This window comes from Pogoniulus pusillus, chromosome 5, assembly GCF_015220805.1.
Source record: "Pogoniulus pusillus isolate bPogPus1 chromosome 5, bPogPus1.pri, whole genome shotgun sequence".
Taxonomy (NCBI): Eukaryota; Metazoa; Chordata; class Aves; order Piciformes; family Lybiidae; genus Pogoniulus; species Pogoniulus pusillus.
In genome coordinates, this window is record NC_087268.1 from 4,269,375 (window position 1) to 4,284,724 (window position 15,350).

Sequence of the window (15,350 nt, forward strand, 5' to 3'; positions counted from 1 at the left end):
AAAGGCTTGGTGTTACATGTGGATCGTAACTTACATAAAATCTGTGTGGCAGAGATGGGGCTTTTTCTGTATGTGTGTTGACTGGGATGTTTTTGTTTGGTTTGGTTTTGGGGGGAGTATGTGTGATTGTTTTGTTTTGGCTTAGTTTCTTTTGTTTTTGGGGGGAGTATGTGTGATTATTTTGTTTTGGCTTAGTTTCTTTTGTTTTTGTGGGGAGTATGTGTGGTTGTTTTGTTTTGGCTTAGTTTGTTTTGTAAGATTGGCGGGCAGCCAATCCTACAGATTTTTACAGATGTGGAGGCATCCCTTGCTCTTTAACACAGGTACCTTACATACAGCATTGGTGACTGTGAGGTGTAGGTCTCCAAGTTTGTGTTTTAAAATACATGATATGAATACCTCTTGTAAGCTTTTTCAATTGGTTAAGTTTCTTGCATCCCTTTTTCTTTTGGTTCCTGTGTTTAGTGCCTTTGTCATATTAAGTGTACATAGTTGAGGTGCAGCTGCCTTTCTGCTACTTGGTTTACCTGGTCTGGGGTCCACAGGAGCAGGAGAAAATCTTCAGTGTTGCATGTGCTTGAGTGTGCAGCTTCTGCCATGTGGTTGCAATAAAGGGAGCCTCCCTGGAGGGTGGTGGGCTTGCTGGAGCATAGCGGTACAGGCCCTTGCCAGCATATGAATTGATGAAGTTGGAGGCCAAAGAAGTTGAGAGATTTATGTTTTTACTGCTAACAAAGACATCTTTTTTTCATATCTTAACCTCCAAAGTTTATAGAAGCTAATGCTGCTGTTTTGCTGTATCCAAAAGGGCTCTCTGTTTCGTTGTATTTGGAGGTCTCTTCCAACCTGGTTGATTCTATGATTGATTGATTGATTGATTGATTTGTTTGTTTTGTTGTGCCCTACTCACCCCTTTTTTTCCTCTTCCTACCCCCTCTGCACCCCTTCTGCCTATTAGCTGGTTGAATTCTAACAGCTGTCATTGAAGTTGAGGAAGGTCTGAAGCATTCAAATAAGCTTTCTCCAAACTCACTCAGAACCCAAATTTCCATCCAACTTGTGACTGCAGCCCTGGATTTGAGCGTATGAATACACAGCACTAAACAGATTTACCACCCTGATTTTATTTTGAAGTTTAGTGATAGGACTTGAAAAAACAAAACATCAGGAATACTTCATTCTGAATTCAGGAAAGGAATAAATGCAATAGTAATAGATAAAAATCTATTCTTTGTATTTTGCATTTAATATAATTTCAGATTTTAAGGTAGATATCTCATAGGTGTTTGTGACCAAATGCATTCTAGGTACATTCCGTTGTGTTGTGGTGATGATGCCGAGTAATTCAGCTGCTTGTTATTAGAATGGGCACAGAATAAGTCCAGCAAGAGTTTTTTGTCATACATTAACATTCAAAATGCTGTTATCACCTGCTTAAATATAATGAGGCACCTATCTGGGAATTCTTGGTTCTGTATTCCTGCTGGAATCACCATTGCTCCGTATAAGATGCATAAATTAAAACTTGTCATTAAACAGTGAAAGTTCTTTTTCTATTTCAAACTGCAATGCAGTGATTTTTTTTTTGTACTTAAGAAAGCTTGTGGCACTTTTTGAGCACTACTGTAGTGAAGAAAAATAGTAATCTATATCTGTTTAATTATAGGATACTCTTACAGGAAAAGAGAAATTGTTTGCTTATGCAACTAGAGGAGGCTACTCGTTTAACCTCGTATTTACACTCTCAGTTAAAAAGGTGAGTTATGTAAAGCCAGCAGGTTTTGAAGTTTAACTGTAACAGAGAACAATATTAGTAATCTACGAAGTTTACTTTTTAATGCTTTTGTGTACACGTGCCAAGGAAATTAAGTTTTAATCAAATTTATACAGTTCGGTCTGTGGAATATGATGGTTTTGATGGAGTTCTGTAAATAGTATTGGCTGCTCTGGATAGATTACTCTGTGTATTTGGGAATTTTATATGTTATCTTATTTTCTGAAAAGAGGACACATACCTAAAAACCACTGTAATATTTTTGATCCCTGGTGAGATGGCAAATTTTTGCCATTTGAATATGAGAATGTGCACGGAAGCCCAGCATGTTTTGCCTATTCACGCTTGCAGCTGCTTTTTAGATGCAGCTCTTGGAGATTCCTGATCTCAACACCATGCCAACATCAAAAGCTACTTTGTCTCATTTCATCTCTCTTCTTCACTTTTGTTCTTCTCTCCCTAACTGTCTGAGAATGGGAAGAGAAACTGGAATGGGATTCATGCTGACATATGTCTTTGCACTGGAGAGACCTGTGAGAGTGATGCTAACACAGCAGTTTGTTAGGACTTTCCAAATCCCTCCACACCTCTTCTCCCTGATACGTTTATGGTTGTGGCTAACATAAATTCAAGCTGGATCGAGCCCTTCCCGGATTTACACTCAGTACACTGATCCAGATTCTGCTGTGGCCTCTTTTCTGCTGAATTATGGCAGATTGCACATTAGAGGAAAGAGTCCTATTGGACCTCTTGTCTCCTGATACTGGCCCTGATTTGTTTGTCACTTGCCCTCTTCCAGTGGAAGCTGCGTTGGAGACCAGGACAAGGGGACATGAGCTAGACCTTGAAATGCCAGATTTGATCTCTGTGTCTCTGTACTGAATGCATGTAAAACTGCTTGTGTAATCTGGATTGGTACTTTTTTATGTCTGCACTGGTGTTTGTAGTTATATCTGAAAGGGCCTTTTTTGTTTTCTTTCTTTACCTGCTGTAGTCTGTCAGCCAGCACCCTCACAATGTCATCTGGCAGCAGCAGGGGGTCTCTGGCTTCCAGTCGAGGGTCCTTGGCCTCCAGCAGAGGCTCCCTCAGCTCAGTCAGCTTTACGGACATCTATGGCCTTCCGCAGTACGACAAACCAGAGGGCGTTGCAGACTACGGGCATCACTTGCGCTTTGACATCGTTCCCTTCGAGTCTCTCACAAAGGATGTGCCGTACGCTGACCCTGCCGGGCACTCCAGTTTCAACAAGCAGCGGAGGTCTCTGGATACCCCGCAGTCCTTGGCGTCCCTGTCGTCACGCTCCTCCTTGTCATCGCTGTCCCCTCCAAGCTCACCTCTGGACACCCCATTTCTCTCTGCGTCTCGAGATTCTCCCTTGGCTCAGATGTCAGAAGGTTTTGAGGAAATGGCGAGCATAGGAGCCCTGGAAATGCTCCGGGCTCAGACCATAGCATTGGGCGATGATGATGCACAAGGAACAAGCTCATCTCGCATGTCCACTTACCCTGTGGACAGTGATGGCTTGCGAGAAATGGGACCACAACTAACTGCTACCCAGACTGGTGGAGGTGAGTTTCTGATCGTTACTATTTTGTCACATTACCATAGAAAACCTCACAGAGACATAAGCAAACTGACACAGTAGAAATCATTACTCAGCTTGATTTGTTTTTCTTCCATCGGTTAAAAATCCCATGGTACTTGTTAGTTACTAAAAAAAAAACCAATCCAATAAAAGAAATTGAAATCCAAACCCCTAAACTTTAGATTTAAGGCAGAGAGGTGAAACAGTATAGAGAGGACCCTGCAAGTAGGTCTTAAAAGACTGATGAATTGGGTGGGCAAAAGAGAAGGGAGCATGGGCTGTCTGCAGCGTAGTGGCATCAAGGAGTAAGTAATCTGATCATGGATTGAAAATCAGTCAAAGCGTAGTTTAGATACTTCTGAGGCCCTCAATTGTGCCTGTGTTGCCGTTATTCTGGTAGTAAAAAGGAATGCAAACCCAGAGGAGATAGAAGATACCCAACAAACTCCCTGAGAAAAGCCCAAACACAAAACCAGGCAATGAGGTGATGATGCCAACGGTGCTTGAAGGCTGGCTGACCACATGTTGAATTCATATATACCCCAGACCGAGTTCTGCAGCGGAGTAGGAGCCACAGTGACATGGTGCACCATGCTCATGAGTAGAGTGCTTCATTAACCAAGGAGCATCTTCTAGAGGCTTTGTGAGAAATTAAACATCCACTTGGGTGAATATCTTGGAGGACCTGTGCTCTGTGATCCCAGAGGAGAAATGTGTTACCACAGCATATGTACTGTTGAGTTTTCTTTTCCTGACTCTTGCATTGGTGGAAACTTCTGAGGCATAGCAGAGATCAAAAGAGGAAACACAAACTTAAAAAAAAATAAACCAATTAAAAAATCTAAGCATAGAGGCCCAGGAGAAATCTCTTTTCCTGTTTTAACCAGTCAACTGAAGAACTGCCATTAAAATGAAAAGGCAGTGTTCCTTCACAATGACATTTTAGTGGCTTGCTCATATTTCTAATAAAACCATACTAGTAGAGAATGTATTAAAGTTTTTAGTTGCCTTTCCACTTCTATATGCAGAATTCTGTGTTAACAGTTGCTTAGTCTTGCATTGAGGACTTGGAAGTAATGTGAAACATAACCAGAGAATGTGTGATATTATCCCACCAAAATTCTGTTTGTCACTTGATAATAACAAGGAACACTGCCAGTATCTAAGGAAAAATTTCAGCTTTTTATTTAAAAAAAGAAAATTTCACCACTGTACTAAAAAACCTCTATTGCTCTAACAGCATTTTGAGCCTAGACTCACCTTTCCTTAACGCAGCTGACACTGCCAGAAGATACTGTTGCAGAATTTACATTTACTAGATGTAAACATTTCTTGTGCCCATATTGCAGCTTTCAGACCAAAATAAACAAAATTCCAGAGACCAGCATGTAAGCTTGTGCTTAAATTAGTGCCATGAAAAGACTTCCTGAGGCTTTCTTTAAACCTCAGATCAGACCACAGCATGTCTTCACCCACTGTGGTAAAAAGAAACTATGTTAGTAGTTCATTTATAGCTCATATGTGTTTCCTAGAAGTGAAGGTCTGCTGTGAAGGGCCTAGGGAGCAATAGGATAAAGGACAGGTTCCTGCTTTGCTTTTCCTTGTCACGTTTCTATGCATTTCACAGTTCTCTAAAAACCTCTGGCAGAATATGCCTGTGTCCAGCCAGCTCCAGCAGCTAGTCCAGGGTGTTAACAGCATTTCAGCGTACAACATAATGCTTTCTGTTGCTCTTTGAGGAAGAGTGTATGGTTCCAAGGTAGCCAGTCTGCCTCTTTTTTTTTTTTGTTTTGTTTAGTTGGGATTTGAGAGTTTTTTGTTTGATTATTTTAATTTCATTTTGTTTGTTCATTTCATTTATTTTCATTTCATTTTTTGTTTGTTTATTTTCATTTATTTCATTCCCTGGGCTGCCCAGGGAGGTGGTGGAGGCACTGTCCTTGGAGGTGTTGAAGAAAAGCCTGGATGAGGCACTTGGTGCCATGGTCTAGCTGACTGGCTAGGGCTGGGTGCTAGGTTGGACTGGATGATCTTGGAGGTTTCTTCCAACCTGCTTGATTCTATGATTTGTTCATTGGTTTTGTTTTGGTTTCTGTTTTGTATGTTTCTTAGAGGTGGTTGTTGTTGTTGTTATTGGGGTTTTTGTTTGGTTGGTTTTTGTTGTTTTTTTTTCAATGTAGTTTTTTTGTTTAGTTTAGTTTTATATTTGAATTTGAAAACAGTTGTTTAAATCTTCTTTGTCTGGAGTCATGACTACCTTGAGTTTCACACTTCAAAAGCTGGTGGCCTTGGAACTGCAGTACAGTTCTTTTCAAGTCAGAGCTGGCAGTACTGGAATTATGGTTTTGTGCTCTTTCCTAAAATAATTTGATGGAGCATCAAGCTTCCAGATCACAGTCTGGGAGCCTCCATATGTTGGGGGCTTTAGTTTTTCACGGAGGTTCTACGCAGTGTGCTTTGCTGCTGCCACCCAGTGGTCTGGTAGCATAATGCAATGCTGCAAAATCAGTAAGTCTGCTCGACAGATCTGCCTGTTGCTTCGCTAGACAAAACATGAGGTAACTTTTGCAAGTTCTGGGGGCCAGGAGAGTTAGCATTGACTAAACTGCACGTGCTTTGCACTGAAGCAGCACTCAAGTGAGTTGAAGCAGCTCTTCAGCAACTGCAGCTTTGATGTTCTGTTGCTGCTCTGCTGTTCTCTTGTTCTGAACCTGTCTCAGGGGCACACTGAAATATCTTAACATGTGTGGAAGAAAGGAGTATGCATATAGTTGGGAATGGAAGAAATGTTAATAAAATACCACTATATTCACTATTTCCTCCTCTCCATCATAATCAACCCAGTGCTGAGGTGCCTTTTACTGCCTAAATAATCTCTTCTTTGCAAAATGTTGTCATAGACCTAAAAGATGATTTATCATTGTGTGCTTTTTGTTTTGTCTTGTTTCTCATGCGGCACAACAGAAAAATGCACTGTAAGTGAACCTGAAATTCCTTATTGTGCTGGTTTTGCCTGTAATTCCCGGTGTGTTTTTCTGTATGAAGTGTTGGTTGGTTGTTGGTTTGTTTGGGTTTTTTTCAGTTGCATGTGAAGAAATGGGAGATTTTGCTTCATTTGGGTTTGTTTGCTGTTTTGCTGTACCTGTTTAATCGTTATGGCATACTTAATGTTTTACTATGTCAACTAAACAATGTATTCATGGCTAGAGTTAAATTTCTGGGGAAAGTGTTTTGTGAGCTTCAGCTTTATTATGTCATAGTAATGCCTGACAGTGTTGTGGTAGGTGAGGTCTGTTTATGTCCCTGGTTTAGCTTTTTGAAAGCATTTGACTCTCTTAATAGTGCATTTTCAGCTGACATGCAGCACTTGTACTCTCCTAAGCTTGCAAACCATGCTTTAGAGTTACTTATGTCCTTTGAAGTTCACTTTTTTTCCAACTAACAACAACTGAAACTACTATTTTAACCAGGTTGTTCTTTATCAAGCTTTGGCAACCAGTAGTTCTGAGAATTCCTATGTATTGTTCATGAATTTTGTGATTTAAATGAGAAAATTAGTTGTCTGTCTTAGAAACTTTATTTACAAACCATTCTTTAGCATTCAGCATTGGAAGGTCCATAACCTGTGCTAAGCTTTGTTCTGTTTAAACCAAAATCTGACGTTTCTTTCTTCTTGACCAACTTTCCCTGCTGGCTGCTTTTTTCTTTCTTTTTTTTGTTCCTCTCTCTTAATCAAGGGCATGTTTTGGTGTTTGCATCTCTCTCAGATTTGCTGAGATTGTCCAGATGTTATTGAATGCTTCCATGGCCTGCAGGCAACAAGCAAGTCATTATCAAGTTACAGCATTATTGTAACATGGCATTTTTCATGACATTATATTGGTGCTTCAGACCAGTTTTTCCTTCCTAACAAATTGGGAACATGAACCACCAAAGGAGAGAGCTGATGAGGTCTTTCATCTGCTACATCTATACAAAGTGTTCACATAGAGAAGTGACCCCAAAGGCTTGTTTACAAAAAAAAGTCATCCTAGCCTGACTTGTTGAAATGAGTACAGAAATGATGGAGCACTTCTGTACAAAATGCATGCCCTTTTGAGAAGTTCAGCCACTTTTCAGTGAAGTAAAATTATTGGGAAACTTTCATATTAAAAGATGTCTTCACAGGTGCAGGTTTTGATTCTGCAGAAGTACTAGTGACAGAACTTAGAGGTTAGGACAACAAATTAAAATGCTTTAGAAAAAAGTTAAAGAAAGGCAACCAGAAGCAAAAGTTAAAGAAAGGCAACTTTGGGCAAGTGATGTGGAGGAGAGCACGATTCAAATTCTAAATGTTGGTGGAACACTGGAACAGGTTGCCCAGGGAGGTGATCCCTAGAGATACTCAGGGTGAGGCTTGACAGGGTTCTGGGCAACCTAGTCTAGTTGAGAATGTCCCTGCTTACTGCAGAGAGGGTTGGATTAGAGGTGCCTTCCAAACCCAAACCATTCTATCATATTCAATTTGTTTTCTTTCTGTGCTCTGGCCTGAACATGGCTTTCTTTTGTGGTGCATAGTGGAAGATGACTAAATTCTTGAATTTGGAGAGGAGGTTGATAGGTTATGGATCAAAAATGATTGAGAACTGGCCCTTCTGATACGTGGGACTTTTAGATGCAAACAGGACCCTGTGTGCCATCTTTTGGGTTATTCCTCAAGCTGGCACAGGACTCCTGGGCTCAGTGCATCCTGTCTTCCAGTCCTGCCACGAGTTAAAGCTGACCTTAGTCAGACACTTTGGTATAGTTCTCTTAATCTGGGGGACTTGTATTAGGCTTGAAGTCCTGATGTCTTGAGCAGGCAGATGTCTCATTATCTGTACCTTGGCTGGGCTCTACAGAATGAGCTCAGGCTATAGGCTGGCATTGTGATGAGGGAAACTTGCTAATGGTGTACCAGCATTTTATTTTTGAGGCCTTAGAATAAGATGTAATGAAGGTACTTAACAAGTTGTTACTTTGAGTGAGACGTGTTCAGTTCTAAATTGGGAGCAGTAAGCTGCAGATGTCAGCTGATGCTTGTCTCTTATGCTGTGTGCACTGTGCTACTATCACTCCAAATGCTGTTTGCTGAAACTGTGAATGTTTCCATGCTATTTAAGTTTCTGAGCCTGATTAGAAGCAAGTAAAATGCTTTCTCCACTTTTCAAGTGGCATCTCTTTTCCATTGCTTTTCTGCTTTGAGGGCAGCGTTGGACCTTAAGCAGAAGAGAAAGTTGGTAAAAGTTCTTCATTGTGTGGTAAAGCAATGACATAGCTTACACGACTCTCTTTACTCTTTCTTGAACTCAAAAGAAAAGATCCTTATATTAAGGAGCTGTCACTGAAGTGTCAAAACCTTACCCATGCAGTTCTTGAGCATTATTACTGTTTGTGCACATACTTTAAAGGATTGGTAGCTGCTGGACCTACTTGCCTGTGCAAAACCTGATGTGTAACATTTTCACTGATGTACTTAAAACATGAAAGTGATTGCAGAGTCACTTAAACAGCGACTGGTGTTGCTGATGACTTGGGGAAGCATGAAAGAAGGGATTGAATATTGCTTTTTCATAATGCTTTTCGAAGTAATTCATCAAGACTTTGAAAAGAACAGTGGTCTGAGGAAGCTGGAAAGCACTGGTTCTTTTTGATAATGCCTCTCAAACTGTAAATAAAAGCTGCTATTATGCCATGGTACAAACAGTGTGCTGTGAGACTTTGTGTTAGGAAACAAATGAGAACAAAAACTCACATTGTGCTATCAGATAACTTCTTAAAAGCATTAGTCTCTGTGTTTGTTTTCAGCCTATTGTATTTCAGTAGGTAAATTGAACAAGTTTAGGGTATCATGTACATATGTTGAATGAATGTTAAGTCTTCCTCTAGGAGGGATTATGCCATCAGGAAAGCATTTAACAATGCAGTGGGTTTATACTTAGCCCTGTCAGAAAGAAGTCAGCCACAAACTTCCTTCCTTCATTCTCCCACAGAAAATCTCCGGTCAATTGTAATCTCAGTTTTTAACTTAACATCAGATGAGCTTTTTTCGTGCTGGTTTTCTGTTAGTTTTGACACAGTAAATGTTTCTTGTTTAATTTTTAAGGAACTGCCTTGAGCTGATGTTGTCTTCACTTTTTTTTTCTCCTTGACAGCTGTAACTCTGCGAGGAGACAGTGGTAGAAGATCGGAGAGGAGAGCCAGGCGAGTTTCAGCATGTCTCTCAGATCATTCACTGGCTAGTGACAGTGGCGTGTTTGAAGCTTTGAGCAAAAGGTCAGGTGTATAAATGCATAGTGAGCTGGAAATATTCCTGTTCTGCCACATGGTCCAAGAAAATTAATTGTGAATTTCTGGATAGGCTTTCAAAATTGCTAATTCTTAGTAATATAAAAATATTAGACTGCATGTTTGAAAGATAAGAAGCTTTTTACATGCATGCAGTTCCACTGTCATCTTTGCAAGTGCTAAGTCTCTTTTGTCTCTAACATTCAAACACCATATACTTCTCACTTGAAAGAGAGTTGGGTTTTTTTTCATGTTTTTAGCCATAAATCAGTGATGTTATTTCACCTCTGTGTAATAAAATTAAATAATACAGATTGTGGATTGCAGTTCTGAGTAGTGTATGATAAAACTGCAAGGAATAAATGTATGAACTGCTGAAAATCTAAACGTGTAGAGTGACCAATTGACTGAAGGATGGATAAAAATGTGTTACTTTATGCAAATGGTTTAACACAATAAACAGGATCTGGGAAGAAGATAAAGTTTTGAGGATGTTAAAGAGAAATGGAAGACAGAATAAATACTGAAATAAGTGTCTTGAAAGCAGTACTCTAAACCCTCATATTTTAAAATTGTGAATCATTGCTTCTGTGTGCTTTTAAGTAGATATCTCAGTTCCTTCTATTACCAGTCCCTCTGATATTACCAAACAATTGCTTGTATCCACAAATCACAAAACAGGTCTTCGTTTCATTCTGCTTTAACAGCTTAAGTCAGTATGTAGTTTACAGTCCTTTCTTTTCCTGCAGGAATGAAGATCTGGAAGAACCTGTTTATGGTGATGCTGCCAGCAATGAAGAACCGCAAATACATGTTGGATTTCTGTGAGTAGTTACTCATCTTTCTCCCTTTCAACTCAGCAGCAATTGCACACTACTTTTCTTGGGTTTGGGTTTCAACTTTTTATTAAACTCTAGCTGCAGTAGATAGCTTGAAGAAGTTTCTGAACTGACAGCCAACGTTGATCAGTCAGGCATGCGCTACTTTGTGCTGGGGATGTGCCTTAACTGCAGTTCGTCAGCATCCTTTCAATGCTGGCTGATAAAAGGTCCTTCATTACTTTCAGTAGCATTTATTTTTGCTGTCTGGGCCATTAGGGTGAATATGGGTGTAGGGATGTATCTCTGTGAGTGAGACATTTTTATGCCAGATAAAGGAGGATTACCTTAGGAAAGTCATAGATGAAGAGACACAAATATAAATCCCAAATACAGCTTTGAAATCCTGTACTTAGGCATTGTTGGTAGTGGGATGGCATGGAGAAGGGCAGATGATAGCAGTGCAAGGCAGAATGTTGTATCTTAGCCCTTCAGACTAATCTCTGGTGTGGAAAACTAATTCCCATGCTTGTTAATTTTGAAAACAAAATTTGTTGGTTCCATTTAAAAATTCAGGCCGATGTGAAAGAGTAACTACAGACCAGTCAGTCTCACCTCTGTGCCTGGCAAGATCATGAAGCAGATTTTTCTGAAGGCTCTGCTAAGGCAAATGGAAAACAAAGCAGAGGTGATTGATGGTAACCAGCATGGCTTCACCAAGGGCAAATCATGCCTGGCAAATTCAGTGGCTTTTTATGATGAAGTCACAGCAACTGTAGACAAGGGGAGGGCAACTGACATACCTACTGGAACCTGAGTAAGGCATGTGACTCTGTCCCACGTGATGTCCTGGTCACCAAACTGGTAAAACATGGACTTGGTGGGTGGAGCACTTGCTGGATAAGGAATTGGCTGGATGGTCACATGCAGAGAGTGGTGATCAGCAGCACAGTGTCCACCTGGAGACCATTGACAGGTGGCATCCATCAGGGGTTAATGCCGTGCCCGGTGCTGTTTAACATCTTTGTCAGCAGCAGGGACAGAGGAATTGAGTGCACCCTCCGCAAGTTTGCAGATGACACCAAGCTGTGTGGCACAGTCGACTTGCTACAGGGCAGGGATGCTACCCAGAGGGACCTGGACAGGCTGGAGAGGTGTGCCTAGGCCAACCTCATGACAAGGCCAAGTGTAAGGTCCTGCACCTGGGTTGATGCAATCCTAAGCACAAATACAGGCCGGATGGTGACTGAGCTGGCAGTGTGCACGTGCAGCCTATAAAGCAGCTGTGTCCTGGGCAGCATCAAGAGAAGCATGGCCAGCAGATTGAGGGAGGTGATTCTCCCCCTTTACTCTGCTCTTGTCAGACCCCCACCTGAAGTACTTTGTACAGTCTGGAGCCCCCAACACAAGAAGGGCATTAAACTGTTAGAGCAAGTCCAGAGGAGAGCCACGAAGATGATCAGAGGACTGGAGCACCTCTGTTATGAGGACAGGCTATGAGAGTTGGGGCTCTGCAGCCTGGAGAAGAGAAGGCTTTGAGGACACCTTGTAGTAGCCTTCCAGTATCTGAAGGGGGCCTATAGGAAGGCTGGGGAGGGACTATTTACAAGGCCATGTAATGACAGGATGAGAGGTAATGGGTTTAAACTTGAAGAGGGGAGATTCAAACTAGATGTTAGGAAAGTGCTTTTTCCAGTTAGGGTGGTGAGACACTGGAACTGGTTGCTCAGGGAGGTTGTGGATGCTCCCTCCCTGGAGGGTTTCAAGGCCAGGTTGGATGAGACCTGTTCTCGTAGTAGGTGTCCCTGCCTATGGCAGGGTTTTGGAACTAGATAATCTTTTAGGTCCCTTCTAACCTAAACCATTCTGTGATGTATTGTTACCTGTGTGTATGCACACAGGGACATGCATAGCCTGTGACTGCTTACACCAAGGAACGTATTTGATAAATCCTTTTTTCTATCAAGAGTCACAGTAAAGAATGTTACTCTTTTCAAACCAAATACTGTTGTAATTATCTTAGTTCTGGTATTTTTATTGCCGTAGCTCATATTATTAATAGTGTTCTGTTACCAATGTATATAACTATAATTGCCTTTATTCTGATTTGTGTAAGAGATGTAATAGCAAAAAGGTGCTTTTACATGCCTTAAATCCTTTTAGTCTTTCATCTCTATCTGTTAAGCCATGGATTGCTACTTGGTGACTAACACAGTGAATTTATTTTCCAGGCATGACAGTGAAAATGAATGTCTGTTAGTCCATGTACTACAGCTGAAGAACTTCACTAGTCTAGTTGTGAAAGAAAACTCCAAAATGTAAGCTTAAATTTCACCCGCAGTCTGATGATTCCCTGCTCTGTGCAACAATCATAAATACCATAGTTCTGTTTGCTGTTGTGCAAAATTAAGCTGTTTCTGGGGAAGATTATACGCCTTAGTTTATGTGAGGAAAGGACTGGTTTTGTGGATGCAAAATGTCTTTTGCAAAATACCTGTCAGAATGGTGAGGTAAAAAGTGTAGTCTCTAATGATCCCTGTTCTTACGTGTTTAATAGGCACAAAAAAGTTTGTTTGACAATATTAAAGTTGTGCCTTCATCACCCCATGCCTTCTGACCAAAAAAGCTCTCTATGTTCTTTGCAGTATTCCAGAAATATTGTCTGTACAAGTTCTCTACAGCTTGTCATATATCCTAGAATAAGCTTAGTGTATTTTCTCTCAAATTCCTACAGCAACATATATGTGTGAATTAGAGATAGCCTGCCCCTTATCTTTTAAACCAAAGCAAACAAAACACAAGATACCCAAGCCAAAACCAACACACCACCACCACCACGAAGAAACCCCAACCAGGACATCTGCATTGCAGATATCCTTGAATATCTGTGAAGCAGCTTCCAAGGATAATTTTAATACAAGTACTAGCTGAAAATCAATGAAGAGAATCAGTTATTTTTTGAATTCTATTCTCTGATGACCTGTGCTACTTTTTCCACTTAACATTATATAGACCACTCCTTAATTTATTCTAATTAATGTGTTGCCATTATATAGGCCACTCCTTAATTTATTCTAATTAATGTGTTGCCATTATATAGACCACTCCTTAATTTATTCTAATTAATGTGTTGCCATAATACACTGTTTTATGTGGTGATATGTATCATAGCTTGTTTTAAAGAAATTTGACACATTGAAGAGGGTTATCTCTGGGAGAGATTGTTTGGAAACTGGAAAGTGGAGATGTGATAACATGTTATAAAGTCAGACATTCTGTGGGAATTGTTGAAGTGACACTGAATGAGCTGATCTTTGTTGAGAATGTCTGATCTAGCTAAACCTGCAAACCTCTAGTCAAAGTATTTCATATATGTTAGTACGTTAGTGTTGATACCTTGTTTTGTTTCTGCTGTAACTGCAGGGACATGTGATAGGGAAAAAATGTGAGTTTTGAGCAGTACTCATACTGCCTTGTGATTAGAAAAAGAAATTAGCATCATCTCAAGAAAGTAAAGCAAAGTCACCAAAACAAAAAGAAGTTAATCCAAAATGTTTGTTGGACATTGTCATCCAGGCAGTTGGGCATCTAAACAGCTCTCAAAAAGACAGTTCTGTTGCTCATCCTTTTCTGTTAAATGCCTGAGCTGGAATAAAAAAACTGCATAGCTGTGGAGTAAATCAGTTGGTTCAACTAGTCAAAAAAATTCATCCAACCAAAATAAAAGTTTTTAGCTGTTTTAATGAACATCTACATGCAACTGTAGATGTTCATTGAATCAGATGTTTGGGACAGCAGGAGTGAAGTTACCTGCAGCAGCTAGTGAGCAGAGGGTTTGGATGGTTCCCTTTGTACAGCATGGGAAGCTAGTTAGCTAACTTGATGCTCCATGCCCCAGCACTGCAGTTTCACCACAGTGATCTCTTCAGTTGTTGTCTATTTGCCTGTCAGCGTCAGCCCCTCTCTGGTGGTGGCACAAGAATTCATACAGCCATGTGGTTCACTTAAGTGAGCCTCTGACCTAGAGGAATTTTAAATCCTTGAGCCTTGTTTTATTTCCATAGGTGTCAGGAGTTAGGGCTGAGCCAGTCACTGAGTGAGTGACAGAGGCTCTCTACTAATTGCCTCATCTTCCCCTTTGGGAAGCTTTTTAAACCACATAAATTGTCTGTTCACACACAGTAGCCTGAAACTGTTAGCTAGCACAAGGAAAGATAGGATGTTGCAGGGCCTGGGAGACAGTAAGGACAGAGAGAACATAGAGAAACTTCTCTTAGTAGCTCTGCTGGTTTTTGTCAGATTAAAAATGTTGTGGATTTTTCATTTTTTGGCTTGGGGTCTGAAATGAGTTGGTATTGGATGTTTACTTTTCTTTTGTTTTACAATGGCAGAGGGATGCAGTAGTTGCAGATTTCTTTCACATCCTTTTGGGCTAAGTTTCTTGGGGCCGGGGGGTAAGGTATGCATAGTGTGTGGAAAGAAGAAATGGATCAGTGACACTTGTAGAACAATGCAATCACCTAAACAGACATGTGTTTCCATTTGAAATACCATAGCATAGCACCTGGCCTCCAGCTGCTTCAGCTCAGGAGAAGGCTGTAGCTCACCCATAGATTCTATGCCATATTTGCTAGCTCCCGGTTAGATGTCTTGGATACTTCAGAGCATCTCAAGTGCCATTTGGTGCCTCTGCTTAAGCACCAAGTTAAAGAAGAAAAATAATTAGGTTTAGTTTGGAAAAAAAAAAGAAAGCTCCAAATCAGTTTTGCTGTTTGTGTGTGTTAGGTTTCAACAGTAAATTCCTTTAATGAGGAGGTCCCAGGGCTGATTCTTACTATGGAAATTACACTGATGTTTTTGTTTAGC

The 15,350-nt window shown here is 40.6% G+C and overlaps 1 protein-coding gene across 4 annotated transcripts in view; it reads left to right on the forward strand.

Annotated features, from left to right (window-relative positions):
* The window catches only part of WWC3 (WWC family member 3), a 107,599-nt gene that overhangs the window by 74,273 nt on the left and 17,976 nt on the right, over positions 1-15,350 (forward strand). For 3 of the 4 annotated variants that reach the window (XM_064143049.1, XM_064143050.1, XM_064143051.1), the window contains exons 10-14: positions 1,667-1,756; positions 2,769-3,343; positions 9,534-9,654; positions 10,416-10,490; positions 12,716-12,802. In XM_064143049.1, the coding sequence (XP_063999119.1) occupies positions 1,667-1,756; positions 2,769-3,343; positions 9,534-9,654; positions 10,416-10,490; positions 12,716-12,802 (948 nt within the window). The remainder of the gene's footprint in view (positions 1-1,666; positions 1,757-2,768; positions 3,344-9,533; positions 9,655-10,415; positions 10,491-12,715; positions 12,803-15,350) is intronic. The other variant, XM_064143052.1, reaches the window with a different exon arrangement.